The 25505-nt window shown below is 48.3% G+C and overlaps 1 protein-coding gene across 1 annotated transcript in view; it reads left to right on the top strand.

Annotated features, from left to right (window-relative positions):
- Tg (thyroglobulin) overlaps positions 1-25505 on the top strand; it is a 226295-nt gene that overhangs the window by 84281 nt on the left and 116509 nt on the right. Inside the window, exons 28-35 of the mRNA XM_004656332.2 lie at positions 1292-1357; positions 2083-2163; positions 4302-4439; positions 5186-5362; positions 7249-7360; positions 9556-9635; positions 10297-10440; positions 18359-18421. Coding sequence (XP_004656389.2) covers positions 1292-1357; positions 2083-2163; positions 4302-4439; positions 5186-5362; positions 7249-7360; positions 9556-9635; positions 10297-10440; positions 18359-18421 — 861 coding nt within the window. The remainder of the gene's footprint in view (positions 1-1291; positions 1358-2082; positions 2164-4301; positions 4440-5185; positions 5363-7248; positions 7361-9555; positions 9636-10296; positions 10441-18358; positions 18422-25505) is intronic.

The raw sequence follows: 25505 nt of genomic DNA, 5'->3' as shown, positions 1-25505 counted from the left end.
CTGCTGGGGTGTCATCTCTAGTTTGGGCTTCTGCCCACTCTAGCAGCACAATCTAAAATAGCACATAATCTGCAGAATTTTCCAGAAAAAAAAGTTAAGACCATATGCCATGCCCATACTATAGACTCAATCTCATGCCAACCCAGTGTTGAAAGGGGAGAACATAGATGTGTTCCTGTGGTCTTGTTTGTGAAGCAGATCATCCTTAAGGGCCCCAAAGGCTTGTTTGGGAAACACTGATTCCCTATCAGAATTCCGAGAAGGAAGAAGAGAGTATTGGATTTGAGAGGTGCAGCCCTTTGGAGGCGTTGACAGGAACTGAGGCTGAGTGGTGGTGACAGAGGACTACGGGGCTGGAGAGGTAACTCGGCAGCTAAGGCACTTCCCAAAAATCCTGACAACCCAGGCTGGATTCCCCAGTACCTAGGCAAAACTGGATGCACAAGGTGATGCATGCATCTAGAGTTCATTTGCAGCAGCTAGAGGCTTTTTCATTCTCTCACTCCGGCCCCTCTCTCCATCTGCCTCTCTTTCTCTCTGCTTTCAAATAAATAGAAAAATTTAAAAAGAGGAATACTGACCATCACGAGATGACAAGGCACACCCAGTTTTGTCTAGCATGGCATAAAGAAGAGATCTTGCCAGGAAAGAGGAGGAGACTAGCAGGCAAGGAAAGAAAAGAAATAGGAGGGTACAGAGGAAGTGCATATGGTCAAACATGATATACTTGAGTTAAACTATCTTTCTGAGACCCATCACTTTGTGCAATGAATATGCCAATAAAAATTTTTAAAAGAACATCTAGTAATGTTGGCAATAAATAAGAAAAATTGTCAATGATTAGATGAATATCAAGTGTGAGAGATTCTAGAAGATAGCTTCTTTAGAGTCTTCCCATCTTTTCATTGCCAGCCCCATTCATTAGGGCAGCCAGGGTCTTGTAGGAGTTCAGTGTTAGGGAATACTCACTCTTGTGTCTCCTAAGAGCCTTGTTCTTTTTAAGCCCGTCTGAAGCTCCTTAAGTCTTTCTCCTGTGCCACAGTACATGACCTTCCCCACTTTAGTCCTATTGATACCCTGGGCTGGATCCCTGATATCTGACCAGCTCCAATTTCATACCTAAGAGCTTGAGTGGTGAGTGGTGTTCCATGGAGCTTTGAGGGACCCTGTATGGGGAGCAAATTTCTTTGTCAAGGAGGGTCTTGTCGAGATCATGGGGCAGTTGTGATAATGATGGATCTAATGAGAACAAGCTCACCCAGGCTTGTCCAACGACAGTCTCCCTTTGCAGGTTGGATGCCTCTGGAGGAAACAGGAGACATCACTACCAGCTTCCAGCAAGTTTACCTCTGGAAAGGTGAGCTCCAGTATGGTGGGGATGGCGAGAGAAGGGCTCCGTGAGATTGGCCCCAGCTCTCACTGACAGGGCGCTCTGCTACACAGACTTGTATGCCACAGACTGGTTCTCTGTGGAACTGAAGCCTCCCCTGCCATACAACAAGGCACATATTCTATAAGGAGAACTCACAGTATGAAACCCAAGGAAGGACAGAGGCAGGAAGCACTAGGTCCAAGGGTAATAGAGCTCACTCACAGACTGTCCTTGTCACCGGGTATGAACTGGGAGGCTGTTTGTTGCAAACCACAGCCCCACATGCCTCCTTCCTTAAAGATCAGAGGAGTGGTGCTGTGGAATTTTAAGGTTTTGATTTTTCAAGTTCCTGCTCACCTGATATGCAGAAACTCACCAATATCCTGAGTGGCCTGGGGTGAGTTCTTTCACTTCTCTTAGCCTCAGTGTCTCAAGGGTTAGCACTTGAACCTTCTTCCTCATCATGATAGGGTATAGTGAACATCTACATTTATGAACATTAAACAGTAATTGTAATGTCATGGGAAGTCAAGTTCTAGTCCTGAGAGGTTGGAAGATGCCCATAGCTGCAGAGCTGGGCCACTTGCTCGGTCTCCGGTTTGTCTGGCTCCTGGTGTGGCCCCAAGGACTGCTGTGTAGTAGCTATCATTTTTTTCACCCAGGAACAGCGCTTCTCCTCGACATTACCACTGCTCTTTCATTCCTCCTAGATTCCGACATGGGGTCTCGGTCCGAGTCTACAGGATGTGGAAGACACACAGTGCCAAGGGCAGACTCTCCAGCAGAAGCAGGTATCATCCGCCAAGCTTTTATACAGTTGGGTGCTAGCTGTAGAAACAAGGTGGTAGCGCCCATCATCATTACCCCTCCCCCCCCACCTCGCTGCAACCATGGGGCCCTCAGCCAGTGCCTCTAGCCCAATTGTCCATTCACAAAAACTGCTCTTCAGGTGGGAAGTCAGAATAGAATGTCAGCCAACATCATTGCCAAATTACCATGGCTGCTGAAATGAAAACGTACATGCTAACAAAATCAGAAAGAATTGTCCCATTAAAGAATAGTGCTCCATGCATGTTAACCCTGAAGAGCTAAGAAAAATGTAACCAGAATTGTCTCAGAGTGAGCTGTCTATAGAGGAGTCGTAGCAGGCGAGGGAGCAGGACATCCAGACATGAATTTGGAACTGCACAGGGGTGGGGCCATGTGAGACCCCCCAATCCAGAATAGACCGTTGTTACTACTGAGGTGATATTAAGAACGAGGGAGTGGGGGAGGGCTGGAGAGATGGCTTAGCAGTTAAGGCGTTTGCTTGCAAAGCCAAAGGATCCCGGTTCGATTCTCCAGGACCCATGTAAATGCATGGGGAAGGGGAACATGCGTCTGGAGTTTGTTTGCAGTGGCTGGAAGCCCTGGCAAGTATGGGCAACATCTCCAAATCTACTCTCAGGGAAACCAAGGAAGTATGCCCATTGCATTTAGTAGGCCCGTACATACTTATATGAGGTGGACCAATTCTTAAGTATGTTCAGTTGAGGTCATAATTAAAAAAAATTATAGCAAGAACATTTTTTTTAGAAACATTTTTTTAAAAATTTTATTTATTTATTTATTTGAGAGCGACAGACACAGAGAGAAAGACAGATAGAGGGAGAGAGAGAATGGGCACGCCAGGGCTTCTAGCCTCTGCAAACGAACTCCAGACGCATGTGCCCCCTTGTGCATCTGGCTAACATGGGACCTGGGGAACCGAGCCTCAAACCGGGGTCCTTAGGCTTCACAGGCAAGCGCTTAACCACTAAGCCATCTCTCCAGCCCAGCAAGAACATTTTTTAAAAAATTATTTATTTGAGAGAGAGAGAGAAAGAAAGAAAGAGAGAGAGAGAGAGAGAGAGAAAGAGGCAGATTGAGAACGGGCGCACCAGTGCCTTCAGCCACTGTAAATGAACTCCAGACACATGCGCCACCTTGTGCATCTGGCTTACATGGGTCCTGGGGAATCGAACCTGGGTCCTTTGGCTTTTTAGGCAAGTACCTTAAGTGATAAGCCATCTCTGCAGCCCAGCAGGAACATTTTAGTGCCTGCTTTACTCCACATCATAAAGCACATATGTACAAGTTTAAAATGGTGGCTAGAAATGATTATGGGTGTGTTTAGCTTGTACTGTAAAGTTTTCACTGACAACAAAGGAGAAGGGATTTTGAAGGTGCACTCACCCAGGAGCCTGCCCTTGTAGGTGTGTATCTTGCTTAGTCACTAGCAATAGATGAACCTGACCCATTGCCTTGGCGTTACTTGGCTTAAAGGCTAGACTCGGGCACGACTTCAGAAGGCAGAAGGAGCTCGGCCGGATAAAAGTTGCACAGAGAAGGAGTTGACTCAACAGCCCCTGGTTGACGCTGCTGGGATAAGCACAGCAGCGTCATGTGCAGCCCCCCGGGCATGGTCTGAAATCTCAGAGGACAAGCCCTGCCTTGGGTGCAATGGTGGACAGAGATCATCTAAACCAAACAGATAGATGCAACTATAACTTTTTAAATTTATTATTTTTTAATTTATTTTGGTTTTTCAAGGTAGGGTATCTTTCTGGTCCAGGCTGACCTGGAATTCCCTAAGTAGTCTCAGGCTGGCCTCGAACTTATGGAGATCCTCCTACCTCTGCCTCCTGAGTATTGGGATTAAAGGCGTGTGCCACCATGCCCGGCTGATGCAGCTATAGCTTTTAAGATGTTCTAGGACCTTCTGAGTCTCCCCTGCCTCACCAGATTCAAGTCCTGCTGGCTCTTGACCTGCTCTGACATCACCTCACTTGAGAATGCCTCCGTCTCTGGCTCTTCCCCACTCCTCCTTGCTCTCATTTCCATGGCAATTTCTCTGTCTGTTTTACATTTATTGCAGAGAGTGAAGGAAGCCGATCCTCTCCTTTTTCAGATACGGTGACAGAACTCTTCTCCCCCGTGGACCTTACCCGGGTCATCGTCGATGTTAACCATTCCCTGCCCAGGCAGCAACACTGGCTCTTCAGACACCTGTTTTCAGCCCAGCAGGCAAAGCTGTGGTGCCTTTCCCGTGAGTAACCTTAGAGCTCAGGCCTCTCTCATAGCCTGGCCCCCGATGAGCAGACAAGTTCAAGTTTGAAGTCAGTGGCGTGAGTCAAGGTCACTATATTCTTAGAAGAAAAGTAGGACCTACCCTCTCCTTCTGGACTGTCACAACGTAGTTAGTGTCTACTCTGCAATCTGCCATCCAGCTGTCCTCTGTCCATCCAGCTACCACCTAGAAGATATTGAGCATACACTATGTAAGAAGCCTTGTATTGCTTCTTGGCCTTTTGGCTAAGATAAAGTGTTAGAAGTCTTGTATTTGACTTGGCATTGGCAAAGAGAAAACAAAAAGGCAGAATCAGTACTTGGGATTTCCCCTCAAAGAGTTCATACGTACCTTTGGCAAGACTAGCATAGGTGGGGGCGGGGTGGTGTACACAAAGGTCCTGTGCTACAGTCTGCTAATCTCTAGTGACCCTGGCATAGCCATGGGTAGAGCCACTGGGCACTTATCCATTTCCTCCTGTATTGTGAGTTTGAGGGTGACCCTTCACCACACTTTTGAGTCTGCTTTTGCCCAGGGTCACACAGCCCCTCCTTCTCCAGCCAATAGAACCCCAGTGTTTTGTTTAGGCCTTCCAAACGGGACATCCAAGTCTGTCCTGGATTTCTGCTTTGAAAGGGTCCCCATACCCTAGATGACTCATGAAGTATAAGCCCCCTGCCCATGGGCCTCTCAAAGACTAAAGATCAACTTCTTCTTGCCTGTAGGGTGTGTCCAGGAACCGGATTTCTGTCAGCTTGCAGATGTAACAGAGATGGCTCCCTTGTACTTCACCTGCTCCCTCTACCCAGAGGCCCAAGTGTGTGATGACGTCTTGGAGTCTAACGCCAAGGGTTGCAGCCTGATCCTGCCCTACCAGCCAGAGGCTCTCTTCCAGAAGAACAGTGAGCACTGTGGTCTTCATAGTCTGAATTTTTTTTCTTTTTTTAAATATTTATTTATTTTATTTCAGAGAGAGGGAGAGAAAGAGAGACAGAGAAAGAAGAAGAGGCAGAGAGAAAGAGAGAATGGGCAGTCCAGGTCCTCCAGCCACTGCAACTGAACTCCAGACCTCTGGCTTATGTGGGTCCTGGGGAATTGAACCAGGGTCCTTAGACTTTGCAGGCACATGCCTTAACTACTAAGCCATTTCCCCAGCCCTGAATTTCATTTTTTAAAATTATATTTTATTTATTTATTTGAGAGTGAGAAAGAGGTAGAGAGAGATAGAAAGAAAATGGGCACACCAGAGCCTCCAGCCCCTGTAAACGGACCCCAGACACATGTGCCACCTTGTACATCTGGCTTATGTGGGTCCTGGAGAATTGAGTTGGGATCCTTTGTCTTTGCAGACAAGTGCCTTAAATGCTAAGCCCTCTCTCCAGCCCTATAGTCTGAATTTCTAATGGACAGCTCGTGCTGTGGTACAAATTGCCAGATTCATCACTCCTCTTTCTTTTTATTAATATTTTATCGATTTATTTATTTGAGAGAGACAGGGAGAGAGAGAGAGGAAGAGGTAGAGGCAGAGGCAGAGAGTGAGAAAGAATGGACCTGTCAGGGCCTCCACCCCTGCATGGGAACTCCAGATGCATGTACCACCTTGTGCATCTAGCTTATGTGGGTAATGGGGAAATATTACCTGAGTCCTTAGGTTTTGCAGGCAAGTGCCTTAACCATTAAGCCATCTCTTTATCCCTCTCTTTCTTTTTCAAAATAAGAGTGTCTGTGCTTCCTGTATAGATGCAAGCTGCTCAGACAGGTTTCTGGGTGTCGTAGTAGAGTGGTCCTCTGAGGAGTCTCTCCTCAGGCATAGCCATGGCTCCAGGATGCATGCCTGAATGCTATGTGATTGTGTGGTGCAGTGATCTCAGAAGCAGCACTCTAATACCACCATGGTTGATAATTCTCTTGAAGGCCAGCCACTGCTGACGTCCTTTTGTCACCACGGTGATGGCATTTTGTCACCCTGTACAGTCTCTGTTTCCCCCACATGTTGCTGCCCTTGATTTCCCTCCTGGGGTGTCTGGAGCTCAGTTCTCACAGGGCGTCTGTCTGAGGGGAGCTTGCTGACTGCAGGTTCCTCTTTGGCATGATCAGGCCAAGCCTCACTTAGGGGGACTCCCTCATGCAGGTCTTCGAGGCCTTTCCTTGAGGAGACTCTGTCAGTACCTGGCCTGAGCATGTACACTGATTGCTAGTGGTTCAGGGTTCAAACATGGCTCCGAGGTAGGGGAGTGTAGGGTTATGAGGAAGCCTGACTTGGCTTGCAAGCATCCATTGGGGTAACTTGTGCTTCACTCTTCTGGGTTCCTGAAAAACCCTCTGTTCTGGCTCTTCTAGAAGTAAAACTTCTTTGGTCCTCTCCAAGGCAGGAGACACTTGTCAGCTATGCAAAGCAGCCCATTCTCACTTGTAGGCCACTTTCTCTCTCATCGCTGCCCACCTTGAACTTGTGGAAGTCCAGAGGCACCCAGGCTTGCTTCTTGACTCTTCCCACATGAGAGCAGAGCCTGCCTTCCCAGGCCTAGGGAGCCAGGTTTTCCTGCTCCATGGGCTTTCTACTTCCTGACACTGTATTCCTCCATCCCTCCCTCATTCTCTATCTCCTGGGCTTGTGCCTTGACAAGAATCCCTGGGCTATGCTCTTAGTAAGATTTTGGCCGGATCCCAAGTCGGTAAAATTTAATAATCCATGTTTTGTGGGTGTCTGGTCAACTTTACTCACTGTCCTTATATTTGCACAGGTACATAAGTTTCTGGCTAAATGATAATTTTCTCTTCCATGCAGTCGTGTTGGAAGATCGAGTGAAGAACTTTTATACGCGCTTGCCATTCCAAAAGCTGACAGGGATTTCCATCAGAAACAAAGTGCCCATGTCTGGAAAACCCATTTCCAGTGGGTAAGTGGCCCAAGTCCTGCTTCTTATGCTTATTATTAAGACTCTTTGGCTCACAAAAAGGTGAAAGTGATGGCTTAGTGGTCAAAAGCAGAAGAATAATAAAAATGATGCAACTGAAAGTTAGAGGGAATAAAAGGTAACAAGGAGGTAACAGAATGAAGCTAAAATCCTTTGGGAATTAGCAGTTTTATTTTATTTATGTATGTATTTATTGGTTTACTTTTACATGCCTACTTAGCACAGTCAGCGGTATGCCAGTCTCCTGTTTATTGGTTTATTCATTTATTTATTTTTGGTGAAGGAAGCCCAGAGACACACATGTGACATGTAAACAGAAAGTAAGAGGCATTAGGGAGCAAGGAAAAGTGATTGGGGGTGGGGCAGAGAAAGGAGAGGGGATGAAAATCAGCTCAAACACATTGTAGTTGAAACTGCCAGAATGAATGATACTTAACTCTTTGTGCCATCTAAGAAAGAAAAATCCTCAAGGAAGGCAAATCGCTGACATTAAATGCTAAATTTGATCTGAGGCTCCAGTTTGCTGAGGGAAAAGAAATATACTGAGCTGTTCTATCACATAATAAAAATGGTCGAAATGATAGTGAGCTCCGAATTCAAAGCGTCACAGAGCTCTGTTCAGAATCTAGAGAGCAAGCTGAGTTTTAACAAAATCTAAGCTTATGAGGACATTTTATCTTATTATTTTGACAGCTTATTGTTTCTTTATTGACTTTGCTCCAACTTGTAACTGAAAGTGAGGTTTCTCTCAGTGTAGTTGGTAGATTTCAAGCATCAGTCCCCAAGTAGGCTTTGTGTGTGTGTGTGTGTGTACATGTGTGTGTGCATGTGTATGCCGTGGAACATCCTCAGCATTTTTCTTCAGGTTCTATTTACCTTTTTTGAGTCAGAGTCCCTCTCTGGCCTAGAGCTCACTAAGTAGGCTAGACTTTCTGGCCAGTGAGATCCACAGATCTAAGCTATCTGTCTCCACCCACCCAGTACTGGGGTTATAAGAGCCTGACATTTTTTTTCAAATGTGCATCCTGGGGATTAAATTCAGGTCTTTGTGCTTGCAAGGCAAGCACTTTACTGACTGAGCTATCTTCCCATCCTCCAATAGAGTTTTGATTGGACCCATGTCTGCTCTGCCTTGTGTCTTCAGAATCTGAGGTCCTAGACTGGGCTCAGGAATTTGCATAATCAAGAAGCTTCCAAGTGTCTTTGGTACTTTAAAAGTCACTGATCCATGAACTGTTGATCTGTGAAGTGTGTTGAGTTGTGAAATCGCATCGTATTTCTGGCATTTAAAATCTACTTCTGAGAACAGAGGTCAAAAACTGACACAGGCTGGTGTGTTGTAAGACCCAGTGGGACAGCATGATGCTGGTGGAGGGGATTGGAACTGGGTATCTCCATCCTGGAGGAGGGGATGGTAGGTGGGCAGATGGAGAGTTGGGCAGGGATCTGGGGGAAAGAAAGCCTAAGAGGTGGCTCACCAGCCTCTGGGCAGAGGTACAGCCTGCAATGAAGCTGCCAGAAGGTACAAGCTTCAACCACTGGGGTATGACCTGGGTTTGGGGAAGTATAGCAAGAATGAAGGAGAGTCCTCCTACCAGAAGGCACCAGGAAGTTGAGCCAGCCCTCAGGAGTCAGGAATGAGTGATCAGACCAAGACATTCAGTCAAGGCAGGGACCTCAGAACTGAGCACCTAGCTCTGCCTGCTGTGACACCAAAGGCAGAGTCTTTGCTGCCCTGGGTGGATGATCACGGAAGACCCTGAAGAGAGCCTGGCAGAAGACAGGTGGCCTTCTTAGAGTGTGAGGCACACAATGAGCAGGGTGAGCCAGGGGAGCAGAACTCTACGCTTTGTTGCTGAAGCAGATCCTGGTGGGCTGTCCCACCTAAGGGTATCTACCTTCCCTTCTAGTCATTGTTTCCAATTCCCAGAGCCCAAAGTCAAGACTTCTCTTCTGAAAGGGTTGTAGGAGCACATGCTGGTCAGCTGCAGTGGGAGCCTGGCATGTAGCGGGCACAGGATGCACGCTGGATGAGTGAGTCAGCGAGTGACTCAAGGAATGGAAGGCAGCATTCTTGAGAAAAAGAAAGCAATGCTGTTTGCAGAAAGCTAGGAGTCCTGCGTGCACACCGGCCAACACACCCACACTCCATGGCCTGCAACCTCTTGTACCTGCAGGTTCTTCGCGTGTGAGCGACGGTGTGACAAGGACCCGTGCTGCATCGGCTTTGGCTTTCTAAATGTCTCCCAATCGCAAGGTAAAGATGACAATGCAGTCAGCTTCCATCCTACTTCGTAGGCGCACCAGCTCATTCTGAACAAACGGCTCCAACTATGATCCTACCTGGTCCACAGCTGTCACAGAACAGCCTGGGAGGAGCGAGCCTCATTGGCAGTGGGGAAGCAAGGGTCTCAAGAGCACCGAGGTGCCGGCTCCTGATCTGCCCACCTCACACATGCAGTTCACCTGACACCACACCGTACCTCCTTCCGCTATCTGTGTCCTTCCTTCAGCGCTCTGGCTGAGCAGCATGGTGGGGTGAACTTTGGGTACGTCACACAATCTGTACTTAACACTGCTCACTTCTGGACAAGTCACTTGCAGTCTTTCCAACCTTCAGCATCTCATCCATAAACAGGAATACACATGCTGCCCTCCTCCCCTGGGACCAGCAGTGATGCTGACAGAACCTGCTCAGCTCTTGTGCATGATGGGCAGGTGCTCTGTCAGCAGTCACCTCCCCACTGGAACTACTAAGGCAGAGCTCTTACATTTGAGAGCCAGGGTTGAAGGGGTCCCTAAGAGACTACTAGGAATACATTGGGGGACCCCAGAAATCTGCTGAGTGATGATTTGCCAAATTCCCCTTGGTCACTCACTGGACTCACCTCCCCGGCCTCGGCTGGGTCTTCCATCAGGAGGAGAGGTGACATGCCTGACCCTGAGCAGCATGGGCGTTCAGACGTGCAGTGAGGAAAGTGGAGCAGCCTGGCGTGTTTTTGACTGTGGCTCTGTGGACATGGAAGTCCGCACCTATCCCTTCGGATGGTACCAGAAGCCTGGTAAGTAACCTGCTCCAGACAACTAAGTGGGACGGTGTCTCAGCTCTACATTAGAACAACCTCCTGGGGTCAGGAGGGAGACTGGTCAGGACTCACTGGGCAACAGAAATGGATTCTATTTAGCTTAAAGCAGAAATGAAAAGCCCTGGCATGTACTCATGAATTCAAAAGAAAGATGACTGGGCTGGAGAGATGGCTTAGTGGTTTGACACTTACCTGTAAAGCCTAAGGACACTAGTTCAAGGCTCCATTCCCCAGGACCCACATTAGCCAGATGCACAAGGGGTGCATGCATCTGGAGTTTGTTTGCAGTGGCTGGAGGCCCTGGCACACCTATTCTCAATCTCTCTCTCTTTCTGTCACTCTCAAATAAATAAAAATGGACAAAATAATGTTAAAAAAAAAAAGAAAGATGACCATCTAGATATCAGGAAAGAGGGACCTGGGCCATGCTTCAAGGATGTATTTAGCAGAGAGAGTGGTCTGTCTATTCCTTTAGTGTGCCAGCCCTCACTGACTGCTCCCCAGGGGGTTGCTTCCTGTGCCCAAGCTTTAAGCTCAAGGAGTGGTGGGTTCACCATGGTCCATGGGTCATCACTGCCTGATGGTGGGTGGGGCAACTTGAGTGACAATCTCAGCAAACACGGTTGCACTAGGGGAGGTGATGTTAAGGTACTATTGCTGGACAGGTAGGGTCAGCAGAGGTCTGCTCAGCTGTGCGCTCTTGGCGTCCTCACTCTCAGTGGTTAGGATGAGTGGTGCATGGCGGTATCAGGGAAGGAGTGAGGCAGCCAGTGTGCTGTGGACACACCTGACTTAAGACTTCAGGATAGAGCAGAGATGACCTGTGTGACTTGAAGGCAGATGCGCTTAAGGCAGGTACGGTACGCATCCAGGCGCATTTGAGGAGCTCAATGGGGAGTCAGTGAAGGGATGAAGAAATGTTCTTCATAGTGTGTTGAGGACACAACTGGACCTACCTGAGGAGATGTGTGCATCCTCCCAACTATGCCACTGGTCAGGCTGGACTTTAGGAGACTCACGCCTCTTCTCAGACTCTGTCAGCCATGCAAGTGACTGAGACACCATAGTATGTGACGGCATGGAAACTAGAGGAGACGGTCTATCTGCCTGTGTCCCAGAAGCAAATTTATAAAGATGTCCCAGGCCCAGAAGGTTGTCTCAAGAGGAGTCAGCAAGGCTGGAGTGTGTCCCAACATGTCCCATACCTTGCATCCTCTCTACCTCCATCTCAGAGTGAATGTGAACAGTGCTGACCCTTCTTGACCCTTCCCCAGAAACTATAGTCAAGTAAAGGTGAGTGTGACAGAGTCCCATAGCCTAAATTTTTATATTCTTTATACTACTCCCATGTCTCTCTGCCCAAAGTAGGCTGTGACTGGAAAACTGGCATTATTCTTGTGTCTGCTGGATGTTGGACACATGTTAGGTGTACATGGGCCATGCCACTTTGTCCTCATGTGCCTCATGGAGTAAGCATCACTTCTTCCATTTTTATTGGTGACAAGTGAAGCCAAGAGTGGAAGATACTGGAAAAACCAGGCTAATAAGAAGCATTGTTGGGCTGGAGAGATGGCTTAGCGGTTAAGCGCTTGCCTGTGAAGCCTAAGGACCCCGGTTCGAGGCTCGGTTCCCCAGGTCCCACGTTAGCCAGATGCACAAGGGGGCGCATGCATCTGGAGTTCGTTTGCAGAGGCTGGAAGCCCTGGCGTGCCCATTCTCTCTCTCTCCCTCTATCTGTCTTTCTCTCTGTGTCTGTCGCTCTCAAAAAAAAAAAAAAAAAAATTTAAAAAAAAAGAAGCATTGTTAGGTTGCAAGCTCAAGTCCAATAACTCCCAAGTGCCCCTCAACCCCATCCTTAGGATATCTCCTGGTAGTTTCTCTAGGGAGCTGATATCAAAATGTCTAGATATTTCCTAGACTCCAGGGACTAGCGCACAGCTGACTGACCAGCTCAAGAAGCCTCACAAACCAGCGAAGCGGCGCTTTGTGGAGAGGCTTCTGGTTAGACCCACGCTTGAGCCTAAAGGCCCAGCTAAGGAAGACTTCCTGACCTTGACCTTGCTCAGCGGCCTGTGTGTTCCTTGACTTCATGGCAGGTTGCTTTGGAGCTAATCATTTCCAGGCTGGTGGCCACCTTCCACATCCTGTGACTTGAAGTCACTCTGTTGGCTTTTCTTTTCTTTTGGCATCTTGAACTATTTTAGAACAAGATCAGAATTGTATAATGAAATAGCCTCTGTGTAGAAACTAGGGGGTGTTGCACACAGAGCTGCCATGGGCTTCATCTCATAGGCCCCAGAGGAGAGGATATGTGGGGTTGTATTAGGGATATCCCATGCAGAGTTGCCCTGGGCTCTGCCTCAGGCCCTGCAGGAGATGAGCATGCTCACCTAGGACCATGGGCCTGACAGATACCCAATGGCAGCTTCAGAGGCCCTCTCACCTCCTTACCCTCCCAACATCTGAAAAATGCCATTTTCCGTCTTCTCTGGACTCATGCAAGAGTTGGACAGAAAGACGCTTGAGCAGTAATTCATTTGTTCAGAAATGTGGTAGAAATCAGGCCAGATCGTTACAACATCTCGACAGGAGTTGGCAGGAAAAATAAGCCAAGGTGTCCCAGCACATTCCAGTCCTTTTGTGTCTTTTCATCTGACTGCCCAGACAGCCAGTGTCCTCCAGCGCATGCTCTGTGGGCTCGGGCTGGGGACTTGGTGGTTCTGACCAGAAGCCACAGGGCAGGAAATGAAAACTCACAGCAGGGCTGTCATTCAACAACAGTGGCCCGAGGCCTCTGATGTGATAGTGTTGGCTTCTGTTCAGAAGGCTCTTTCTATGCCCGAAAAGACAGAAGTCAAGTGTGTTGGAAGCTGGATCCCATTAAATCCTCACACCCATGTCCAATAAGGAGCTGGAGGCCAAGAGAGGTTGATTCACTTGTCTATGGTTACCCAGCAGGTAAATGATCGTGAGAGCTGGGGCCCAGGTCTGAGTATGAATGATCCTGTCTCCTGACCTCTGCAACTTCACAGTCTAGGGAGAGTTAGAGGTGCTCAGGGGTGACCTTCTGCAGTCTCCTGGACCCCTGGTATGAACTGGTTCACACAGGCAGGCTGTGTGCTACTTGACTCTGGTGTCTGAGTGCAAGGAAAGGGGAAGAAAACGTGCTCCCATGGTGTTAGTGTCTCACCCGCCCTCCATGGCCCCTGAGTAAGAAATGCCTTGTTGTACATACGGCTGCGGACGTTCCGGTGTGAGTGGTCCTACGTGTCCCACTTCAGAACAAAGGAAGGAGGGCCGGCTATCAGGGGTCTGCTGATGAGGTGTGGCAGAACTATCCACAGAGCAGGATAAGTGGTCCTCATCACAGGGGGTGGGCAAGGCATAAGACCCTCCTGATGGCTTTCTCCTGAGACCTCAACACAGGAAAAGAGTCTCACAGGAGGAGACTGGCTCGGTCACTCTTCTCCCAATGGGCCTGGTGACCAGCACTAAGCCAACTTTTGGCTCATATTTAAATTGTACTCACAATCTTGGCTCTGCACGTTCATTTGGCCTTGGGCTCCATTTTCTCTAGTGGACATAACCACCTCAGCGTCTATTGGGATTTCCCAGCACATAAGCATACAAGGGGTCACCTCTCTTCCTATCCTTGTCTTTGTATCAGCCAACTGCATGCATCATGGTAGGGAAGGCTCCACCCTAGAGAGGCACTCAGTGGGTCTCAGCCATGAAGTGTGTGTGAAGGTGCTTGTAACTGCCACCTCTCTGTTGGCCCTCGCTCATGAGACATCACCTACACCGAGGAGCTCTGAGGGAGAAGGTCTGTAATCTCTCAGCCGTTGTTGCAGACATGAAAGGAAATGTCCCTTCCTCAGCACTTGCTGTCTGACAGACACTGCTCTGAGTGTGTTGGTCACGTCGGTTGCATCAGTGTGTACCTGCTGTGAGGTGAAGTGGTGCCCTTCCTATCCCACAATTCTCCAAGGACATGCACTCTTTCTTTGTGACCTGAAAACTGAATCACAGCCATGCAGATATGTTGCTTTGGCAGAATCTACTAGATATAGAAAAGCGGGTCTCCAGAGTAGGAAAGGGAAGAAAGGAATTCTGTTCTCCAGGGATAAGGCTGAAGAGACTCCAGGAACAAGCTCACTTGAGGTGCAAGAGCTGAGGATGGGAGAGCCGTGGAGCTGCTACCCATGGCAGTGCTAGAATAGAGACCAGGAAGGTAGATACCCACCTCACAGACCTCATAGCCTTGGCGGAGAAACCTGTACACCAACCATTTCGACTCAGTATCTTTACCCACACTGTGCTCAGAGCGCAGCATGGAGCTGAGATCCCAGTGTCCAGGAGGCAAAGGCACCAGCCCAGAGCACGGTATCACCACGGTGGGGTGGGGGGGAGCTCCAAAGAGCCTGTGGTGATGTGCCTCCCAACACTGCTGTCCTCCGGGGCACGCCAAGTCTGATGGATCTTAGCACAGAACTGCAGAGACCCAAGCTAAGTCTGTGTGTGCAAGTGAACTGTTTGTGGCCCTTCCTGGCAGCAAGACCCATTCAGGGAACATCCCTGGCATCCAGAGGACCCGGTGAATGTGCAGTGCATGGCGCTGCTTAAGTCAGTAGCATCAGGAGCCCAGGGCTTCCAGGAGGACAGACACAGGTCCTGGTAGCCTCTGCTTTAGAGAAGGAAGGGGCCAGTCCTCCTGTCTGCAGGCACAAATGGCCTACGGCGGGACAGAGCATGGCCTTGTTCACAGAGTCAACTGTGACTTCTTAAAATGACAGCTACAGCCTCCTAGTTCCACTCTGCTTCTAGCAGAGTGCCCTGGAAACCTGTAGCAGTTCTAGTTACAGGGGCAAAACCTAGAGAGGAAGTGCCCAGAGTGGCTCTTCTCACTGTGCTTTGGCCTGTGCCAATAGTCCCGCATGCATGGAGAAGTAATTGCAACACAGCCTGGTCTTTGTGGTTACTCGCACCCCCCTGATAACTCAGCCCCCCACTCACTGAGTGGCCCTCGCTTTGGCCAGTACTCTAGCACTTGTCCACATGGCTTGTTCCTTTCTCTTACAAGCTGGGTAGTGCCTGCTCTGATTCCTGCTTACCCCTGGCCAAGGTGGAATGGGAGCTTTTATTCCCAAAGCTTGGGACTCTGAACCTCTCACAATCCAGCCTCCTGCGGCACTTCTGCAAGGGTTCTGTTGTGCAGGCATAACTGGTCACATCATTGGTCACTGGTGAGTGGGACTCTGTCTTCAGCCTCTCCGCTCTCCCTGGAGGTTGGGGCTGGGATATAAGTCCCAGTTCTCTATTCATGCCTTGGTCTTTGTGACAACTAAGTCTCATCCTGAAAGTTCCTGAAGTCTCCTAGCCACTAGTCATCTCACTAACATAACAAGCCATATAGTCATGGCTCCAGAGGTTCCTACTTAGGAGTTTTTCTCAAAAAAAAAAAAAAACCAAAAAACTGCTTCATTTCTCCCATGTGTCAGGAAATGACAAGGGTTTAAGGAACTCTCTGCCAGGAAGTAAGATGAAGACATTTCTTAATATTTAATTGTGTGTTAAGTGCTTGCCATTTTCCCTGAAGTCTACATTCCACAGACCACAGCTGATTTCCCACTGCCAGCTTGCAGAGGGTGGAGGGGAGAAGCAGTGCGCACAAGCAGCCTGTCCCACTCACCTGTTCTCATAGTGTCAAATGCTCTCGCTGTCTCCAGCTTCCCCTTAGACTCACACGTATGTTTCCCTTGTGAACTGGGCATCGATTTCTAGGGCAGAATGACAGGGTACGGACATGGGTATTTGAATGCCTTCAATGTAGGCAAATTTTCCTCAGAAGCTTTCACTCTCACGAACTTATTCTGAGACTCTTCCAGGGAGGGGAGACGTTGGAGCAGATGAGTGACAACAAAGCAACAATAAAGCAGGGTGGCTGGAACTGCGGTGGAGCAGGGGGACGTTATCTGCGGCTGTGGGTGTTCCAGGAGGCGCTCACAGAATGCGAGGTGGCAGAGGCTTCAGATGGATGGTCCTCAAATATATCTCTGGACCTCAGCACTGCCTGGGAACTGGTCAGAAGTGCTGGGTCTCAGGCCCACTCCAACCTGCAGAGTCCCAACTTTCTTACCAGTGGTTGCCAAGCCCTGAGGAGGTCCTAATGCCTACCGGGCAACATTGGAGAATGATGAATTCAGAGGGGCTTCTATGCAAGCTGAGCCAATCAGGAAACGATGCAGCTGAAAGTTCTAGCATTCTGGGCAGCTGAATGTCCTAGCTTGGTTTAGGTGGCTATCACAGAAACATCACCCACAGGGTAACTTGTGTCTCTCACAGTTCTGTACACCTGACCAAAGCTAAGGAGGCAGAAGACAGGAATGTGAGCTCACCCATCTGGAAGTTTACCATCAGACTGGAGCAGGACTCTGACCTGGGGGACAAAGGATAATGACAGGAATGAACTACTATGATTGGTCAATATTATGAGTGAAAAATGCTCAACATATATTAAGGGCTTACTGTATGCCAAAAACTATAGACTATCAGGTCGTATAAACCTCACAACCCAAAGATATGTACTGTTAGCTTCTGAAGACAGAGAGAAAGTGGTTTGTTCAAAACCAGACACAGGGATGGTGAAATGGCTTAGTGGTTAAGGCCTTTGCCTGTGAAGCCTAAGGATCCTGGTTCGATTCCCCAGGACCCATGTAAGCCAGATGCACAAGGGGGCGCATGCATCTGGAGTTTGTTTGCAGTGGCTAAAGGCCCTGCCATGCCCATTCTGTCTTTCTCTCTATCTGCCTCTCTTTCTCTTTCAAATAAATAATTTAAAAAAAAAAAACATACATAGAGAGTGGGGAAGGCCAAGCTAATCTTGTACTGGGCCTTAGGCACTGGGGTTCCTGCCCTTGACTACTGGTCATTCTTGCCTGTTGTTTCCAGTGAACAAGAAATTGTGGTTTGGGCCATTGGAAAAGGAAATAATGAGAGGGCTTTGAAGAATGTGGACTTGGAAGGGAAGTGGAAGGGAGGAGAAGGGAGGGGAGAGGAAGAGAGGGGAAGGAAGGGGATTACTTGGACTCCTGTATCATCCACAGGCTATGACTTCTCATTGCTGTTTACACCATCTCTGCTTTAATGCTGAGGCTGTGTGGAGACAAGGCTGCTCTGTATAGATCATGTCCAAATATAAACCTTCTTTTCTTCAATTATCATTGTCATTAGCTGAGCTCTTAGGTCCAGCTCAGGGGCAGATGTCACATTAGGACATCTCCTACAATTTTACAGGAACCCTGGAAGTAGAGAGTGCTATCTCCATTGTGAGGATGGGGAAACTGAGGCCTGGAGCAGCTAGGTGCCTTTCTCAGGTTCATAGTTAGGAGGTGACAATGCAGCAACATATTCTGGTTCATTGTTCTCTGGAGCATGGGAGGTCATACTCCCTTACCCTGACCTCTCTCCAGTGACTCATGACATGAGGGTTAAGATAACCCATATCACTTCTGGATGGACGTAGTCAAAGCAGGACTGAAGTACACTGTGGCTTCTTTGCCATGTGTAGGGATGGCCGGAGCCTGGGCCAAGGTGGATGCCTCCTGGGCTAGGACCACAAGAGAGGAAGTCAGAGAGCAGTGGTCCAGCACCCCCCCCCCCCCCGTGCTAGAACAGGGTCAAAGAAGAGGTGGTCCTGTGCTGTAGGAGCTGCTGAGAGTTGAGGCTATTTGGCATGGCTACATAAGCTGGCCTACCCTGACTGGTACAGGCTGTGTGGCCTGCTGCAGAGCTCAGCTTCTACATCACCATCCTGGACCTCTGCCCTGAACCTTCAGTTGCGAAGATTCAGGGGCAGACTAAGCAGGGTAAAAACATAGCCTTTTCTTTATTTCAGACGCAAAGGGTGACACTCCCAGCTTCTGCCCTTCGACTGCTGTGCCTCTCCTCACAGAGAAGGGTAAGTTCATTATCTGTTTCCTCTTTCTCAGGAAACATGACTTCTTCTTCCTTCTCCTGGCTTCCACCTTTCCATGGCTTCTGTGCAGTGGCTTGGCTTGCAAGGCAGGACACCATCATACCCGTGAACTCCAGCTCCCATGGACTGTGCATGTGTTAAGTTGTGTGTTGGGGGCAGATGCCCGCAGTGTGTCCTCAGAGGAGGAGTCTGCCTCATAGACACATCATTGCATACAGCTCCTGAGAGCAGAGGGGGCTTGATCCTGGTGCTCTTCTCATCTGAAACACTCCCAGGCAAAGGCATGACAGTGGCATCATGGCGAAAACATGAAAGGCTTATTGGTAAAAGACAGTTGGGGCTCACAGTTGCTAGGCACAGTGAGGGTGACACAGGAGGCTGAAGCTCAGGCCTATGTTCAGAAAGTCAGTCAACACAGGCTTCTACTTCTTTTGACCCACCTCAATCACTCTTGGGCTGGTTCCTGGAGTCAGGATATCATGCCAGCTTGGGGTGGGTCTCTTGGGCCTTCTGCTGTCCTCAGCCTGGGCTCCAGATGCCACTAAGATGAGGGGTCATGCAGTGTTAGTTCCTGGCCTGTGACATGATGTCTGAGGAGCCTTAGACAACTGTCTCCATGGCCCTAACTAAACAGCTGCATGTAGCTCATGTGGGAGGGAGTTATTTAAAACCAAGGCTGTTGGCTGCAACTATAAAAATGTCTACAACTCGAGTCATCAGTGGATTTCACACCATTAAAATAGTGGGCTTTGGAGATCACATATTTATCATGTATGTGTGGTGCAGGAAAACCTTTCCCCTGGTTAACAGGAACACACATCTTCATCCCAGATAGGGCGCAAATGACAGACCAAAGGATGATTACACCAAAACCAGTTTTGGCAAATCAGTGAGTTTACTGGGGTTTCTTACAGAGCAGGATAAGGGGTTGAATACAGGAGCAATAGATGACTCAAATGCAGCCACACCACAAGAAGTTTCATCCCGACCTGGATGACAATCTCCCGTGTCTGCTTTACTCAGAGAGTCCCTCAGCCTAGGTGAAGCCTCACAGAAGCTGCACCTCTGGACCCCACTGCATCACTAGCAAGCAGCTCCATTGGAGAGTCCTTCCTCATACGCCATCTGGCTTCTTTACTGGCCACATTAGACTATTGGAGAGTGCTGTTGAGCTGGGCAAATGATATCTAGCCTTTCTAACCCTTTAATTTTCCCTGTAATCTCACCCCACCACGGACTGTCCTACCTCACAGAGATCATGTCCCTCATGGACTCCCCCACCTCACAGAGATCATGTCCCACCATGGACTCCCCTACCTCACAGAGATCATGTCCCCCATGGACTCCCCCACCTTACAGAGATCATGTTCCCCATGGACTCCCCCACCTCACAGAGATCATGTCCCACCATGGACTCCCCTACCTCACAGAGATCATGTCCCTCATGGACTCCCCCACCTCACAGAGATCATGTCCCACCATGGACTCCCCTACCTCACAGAGATCATGTTCCCCATGGACTCCCCTACCTCACAGAGATCATGTCCCCCATGGACTCCCCCACCTTACAGAGATCATGTTCCCCATGGACTCCCCCACCTTACAGAGATCATGTCCCCCATGGACTCCCCTACCTCACAGAGATCATGTCCCACCACGGAATCCCCCACCTTGCAGAGATCATGTCCCACCATGGACTTCCCCACCTTACAGAGATCATGTTCCCCATGGACTCCGCCACCTCACAGAGATCATGTCCCACCACAGACTCCCCTACCTCACAGAGATCATGTCCTGCCACGGACTCCCCCACCTCACAGAGATCATGCCCCACCACAGACTCCCCCACCTCACAGAGATCATGTCCCACCACGGAATCCCCCACCTTGCAGAGATCATGTCCCACCATGGACTTCCCCACCTTACAGAGATCATGTTCCCCATGGACTCCGCCACCTCACAGAGATCATGTCCCACCACAGACTCCCCTACCTCACAGAGATCATGTCCTGCCACGGACTCCCCCACCTCACAGAGATCATGCCCCACCACAGACTCCCCTACCTCACAGAGATCATGTCCCACTACAGACTCCCCACCTCACAGAGATCATGTCCCACCACGGACTTAGCAAATTCACTGAAGTCCCGTACCAGTCCTGTCGTCCCTGATGAATTATTTTTTTCAATTTTTCCATGAACACAGCTCTATTGTGTCTAGTAAACTGGGCATCAAACATTGCATCTCTCATTCCTAGCTCCCTCAGTAAAGCCTGTCTTTCCTCTATTGTCTTCCAGTCCCAGGTGTTCATGGGGAACTCAGTTGGTGATAACCAAGGGTCCCTCATGGCTCTGATGAGTCAGTCCATCTGGGACTGATTTCCTTCAGATCTCCTCAGGCTATGCAGCTTTTGTTATCAGGAGGGATGAGTGCGTAGTCACATTACTAAGTCTCTTAGTCTCTATGGCTTGCAGACTGACCATCTGCATCCATGTCCCACAGCCTCACCAAGCCAGGCTGCGGCTGTTTCTTCCACTGCTTACATAAAATCTTCCTAACTACAGCAGTCCAGAGGCAGAATCCCACTGACTGTCATGGTTTCTCGAATTGGTCTGTCAGTAGTCCCCACATCTATATGCCAAATCACAGACTGTCCCTTTCTTGGAGTTAAAGGTCAGATCTGAGGGGTATCGTCTCTCACTCTTATCTCACTCCCTCCCCTCACTATCAGACTTCTCCCATGGCTTCCCAGGGGTTTTCGGTGTGGATCTGACCTGTGCTTTGTCTAACTTTTGGCTTTCCAGTCATAAGAGACAATCAACCAACACCTCTATCTCATGTTCTCTTTCATCCAGTTTTCCTGCTCAATCAGAGGTTAGTGTGGAAGATTCTAGAGATGTGCCTCTTTCTCTCTCCTTGTCATTTTCATGCAAACAAGTTCCTTCTGTGCTACCGTCTCTGCCTCAGCTGTATTACCCATGACAACGGCCAGCCTACCTCTGCCCCAGCTTGACAACATTCTAGTCCCTTATGTTCCACACTCGGGGACTTCAACACCTCCTCTAATCTTCCACAGTTTTCAGGGCATCCTCATAGTCCCACTCACCAAGTGTACAGGCTACTGTATACCACATACAGAACGATGGCCACCCTGGCATTCCCCCACCCTCTTCTACCTGAGGAGCAGCTTTGGTTACATGACTTACTATCTATAGAAAAAATCCATGCAACCACCACTACCACCACAAGGGACATCACCTTGCTACCCATTACCAGGACCATGTAATTGCTCCCCGCAAATCATCTTTACTTTTGTCATGCACTACATTGGGTGCCAAGTATCACAGCCAACCTTTTCCCCTGGGATGACACAAACACAAGTCTTTACCCCAGGTAAGGCACAAATGACAGACCAAAGGATGAGTACACCAAAACTGTCTTGGTGAAGCAGTGAGTTTATTAGAATTACTTACAGAGCATGGTAAGGGACTACTTACAGGGGTCATAGATGACTGAAACCCAGCTCGTTCCATTGTCCCCAGAACTGCTTCAACTCAAAGGTTACTGAGTCCCTTCCATGTCCAGCTCACAGTGTCGCAATGACCAAAACAGCCGAGGACAGTGCAGTGCTAAGAGTGATGGTTGTCACTATATTCCACTGCTCTGCTAATATTCCTCTGCTTTGGGACATCTCATTTTCTATGGGTCCTCATCATAATAAAAATACCAGGGTGAATGAACACCTGGATGCCCAGAGCCCCTTAAGAAGTCTAAAATAGTTTCCTGGGTTGAGTCTCCAACAAGGAATTTTTATGTTGTGGAAATATGTATTTTAAAACTGTAGACTTACACTGCCTAATTGGCCTCAGTTAGCTGCATCCTTAGCAGCAGAGAATAATTAAAGTGATTCTTCCCCATCCCACACTTGCAATCCTTAAATATCATCAATTTAAAAATGTTAAATTTGTGGATAAATAGAGCTTGGATATATAAATGTTAAATGTGGTTGCAGATGTTCAAATCAAAGCAAAAATGCCACTGGGTGATGTTTATAATGCTTCTATTTTTGCTAAACATTTGTGTTACTGAGACTTGATGCATCTGCAAAAACACAAAACAAACCCACGGAATATTACACATCTTTCTGGACACGGTCAATGGTCCTGAGATGGTTCTATGGCAGAGTTAGATAGCATAACATTTTAATTTTTTAAAAAATATTTTATTTATTTATTAGAGAGAGAGAGAGAGAATGGGTACGTTAGGGCCTACAGACTCTGCCAGCGAACTCCAGAAACATGTACCACCTTGTACATATGGCTTATGTGGGTCCTGGGAATCGAATCTGGGTCCTTTGGCTTTGTAGGCAAGCATCTTAACCGCTAAGCCATTCCTCCAGCCACAACATAACATTTTAAATATATATTTACAAAGTGTCATCAAAAGTGCAAAATGTGGGCTGGAGAGATTGCTTAGTGGTTAAGATGCTTGCCTCTGAAGCCTAGGGACTCATGTTTGAATCTCCAGGTTCCACATAAGCCAGACGCACAAGGTGATGCAAGCGCACAAGGTCGTACATGTGCACAAGATGGCGCACATGTCTGGAGTTCAATTGTAGTGGCTTGAGTCCCTGGTGAGCCAGTTCTCTCTCTTTCTCTCATTCTCTGTCATACACTCTTGCTCTCTGTCTTTGATAATAATAATAATAGTAGTAATTAAAGATTTTTAAAAAGTGCAAAACACCCCATCTGCGCTGGGGATTTCTCACTGTAGTGGAGAGTTTGCTATGGTCCTGTGTTCCAGGCTAGAGAGAAGGTCTGATTCCACTTGAGCTAGCTGATCTGTTAGTGTGTGATTCTGACATGGGGCACAGTGCATGTGTGTGCATAAATTTCTTTGTAAATGTTCTCTTCTGGGAGAAGAGGGAATATTTAGAAACTAAGCATTTGAAAATCATGTGATATTCAAGGAAAATGGATGATGGTATGATCTGTTGTTCAAATGAGGAAATGGAGGATCCGGGGGGTTGGAGAGCTGAGCTAGAATGTGAGCCTATACTCACTCAGCTTGCTCCAAAGTTTTGTAGATTATCTGGTTAAGTTTATGGAACAGATTTACAGAGATAAACTTTGAGTATAAAGCTGTGGAGACCTCATCTCCTGGCCTGTTTGCTGTGTGTGTGTGTGTGTGTGTGTGTGTGTGTGTGTGTGTGAAAATAAATGTCCCACTCAAAGTCTGCTGCTCCAGTTGGTCATTGGGGATAGTGTGGCAGTGCAGGTACCTTTGGAGATCTCAGGGGTCCGTCTTGAAGATATACCATGTGCTAAGGACTACTCCAAGCACTTCTTTCCTTCCTTCCTTCCTTTCTTTTTTTTCTTTCAGAGAAAGGTAGATAGAGAGAGAATGGGGGTGCCAGAGTGTCTAGCCACTGCAAACAAACTCTAGATGCATGCACCACCTTGTATATTTATGTGGGTACTGGGAAATTGAACCTGGGTCCTTTGACTTTATAGGCGAATGCCTTAACTGCTAAGCCATCTCTTCAGCCCCAAGCACATCATTTCTAAATAGTCTCATTTATTTATTTATTTGCACGGAGAGAGAGAGAGAGAGAATGAGAGAGAGAGAGAGAATGAGAATAGACATGCCAGGGCCTAGTGTCACTATAAACAAACTTCAGAATCATGTGCCACTTTGTGCATCTGCCTTTACCTGGATACTGGGAATTGAACCTAGACCCTCAGGTTTTGCAAACAAGTGCTTTTGCTGAGCCATCTGTCTAGTCCCCAGCACATAATTTCTGCTGCTCTGGCAAAGGTTTCTAATACCTTGGCTAGTTTGAAGACACCAGGAATTCACCACACATATGAGTTTCAGGGACTCTTTCTGGAAGGAGGAATTGGCTTGTGTGAGGGCCTAGAGCATGAAATAACAGGAAGCACTGAGGCTCTGAAGAAGATCCACCTGGTGGGCACAGGGCTGCAGCAGGGAAAGCAGAGGGTAAGCTGCAAGGAAGACTGTAGCTAAGGCCCCAGGCGGTGAAGCGAACATCTTCTCCTTGAATCCCCAGACCAGGTTCTCATGTCCTAACCCTTGGAAGGCCCTCTCAGGGCACGTGAGTCAGCTGAGGTGTGTGCACACACTCCAGCAGTTAGCGTAGGGCTATGCATTGCAGGAAGCCCCGTCATCGTCACTTCCATCCAGTGTGGTTCAGTGAGGACACATGTGGCCGTCACAGCACATTCAGAATCTTCCCCAGTGTTCCAGAAAAGGAAGCACGCAGGCAACCAGAGGTCTTGATTGCAAAGACAGGACCTCATGGTGTGGTAAGGAGAAAGACACAGACAAAAGCAGCACAAGGCCCTGAGACACCCGCACAGTGGATGGTTCTGAGCCACTGCGGGGGTCTGGGAAGAGTCCCCACATTAAATGCCTTGTAGACAGGCAAGTGAAATGCCACAGGTGCATTGTGAGCATACTGTGGCATAAAAAATTGGTATGTAATCATCACATGGACAAGAGAAGAAAGGGGGGGCGGTTCTGAGGCAGGGCTATTGCATGAACTTGAGCATGGGATATACAGGGAATTCAGGGAAAGAGACAAGGGTAGGCTGGATAAGAACAGAGACCAGAGACTATCACACAAAGCTCTTTGGTCACCACAAGTCACTAAAAGGCTGTGTGTAGTTGACCCACGGGTATTAAAGCTTTAAAGTTCTTCCAAAGTCTCCGTCTTGGGCAGTGAGGAGGATGAGATGTCGGCTGCAGATGTTCATAAAATGGGGACAGTTGTGTCATCAGTGCAGAGTATGACAGCCTTTTTGCAGAGGACATTATGTTTTGGTAGACGTGAAGATGTCACTTCTTCCTTAAATGCCTGTGCATGTTAGAATACCCCAGCCTCAAATCCAGAGTCCACGACTATGCTCGGGGTCAGTACGTCATAGTTCTTCTCACCTCTGGGCACCACTAAGGTCACAAGAGCAGTCCCCTGCCTCAGCAGAGTAATGCTGACTCTCCTGGGGCTATTTCTCGGATCACTGTTGGGCCCTTCCCCCCCGCGATC

Source organism: Jaculus jaculus, chromosome 2, assembly GCF_020740685.1.
Source record: "Jaculus jaculus isolate mJacJac1 chromosome 2, mJacJac1.mat.Y.cur, whole genome shotgun sequence".
Classification (NCBI taxonomy): domain Eukaryota; kingdom Metazoa; phylum Chordata; class Mammalia; order Rodentia; family Dipodidae; genus Jaculus; species Jaculus jaculus.
The sequence above is the reverse complement of the archived record's forward strand: the minus strand, read 5'-3'. Positions and strand labels throughout refer to the sequence as shown.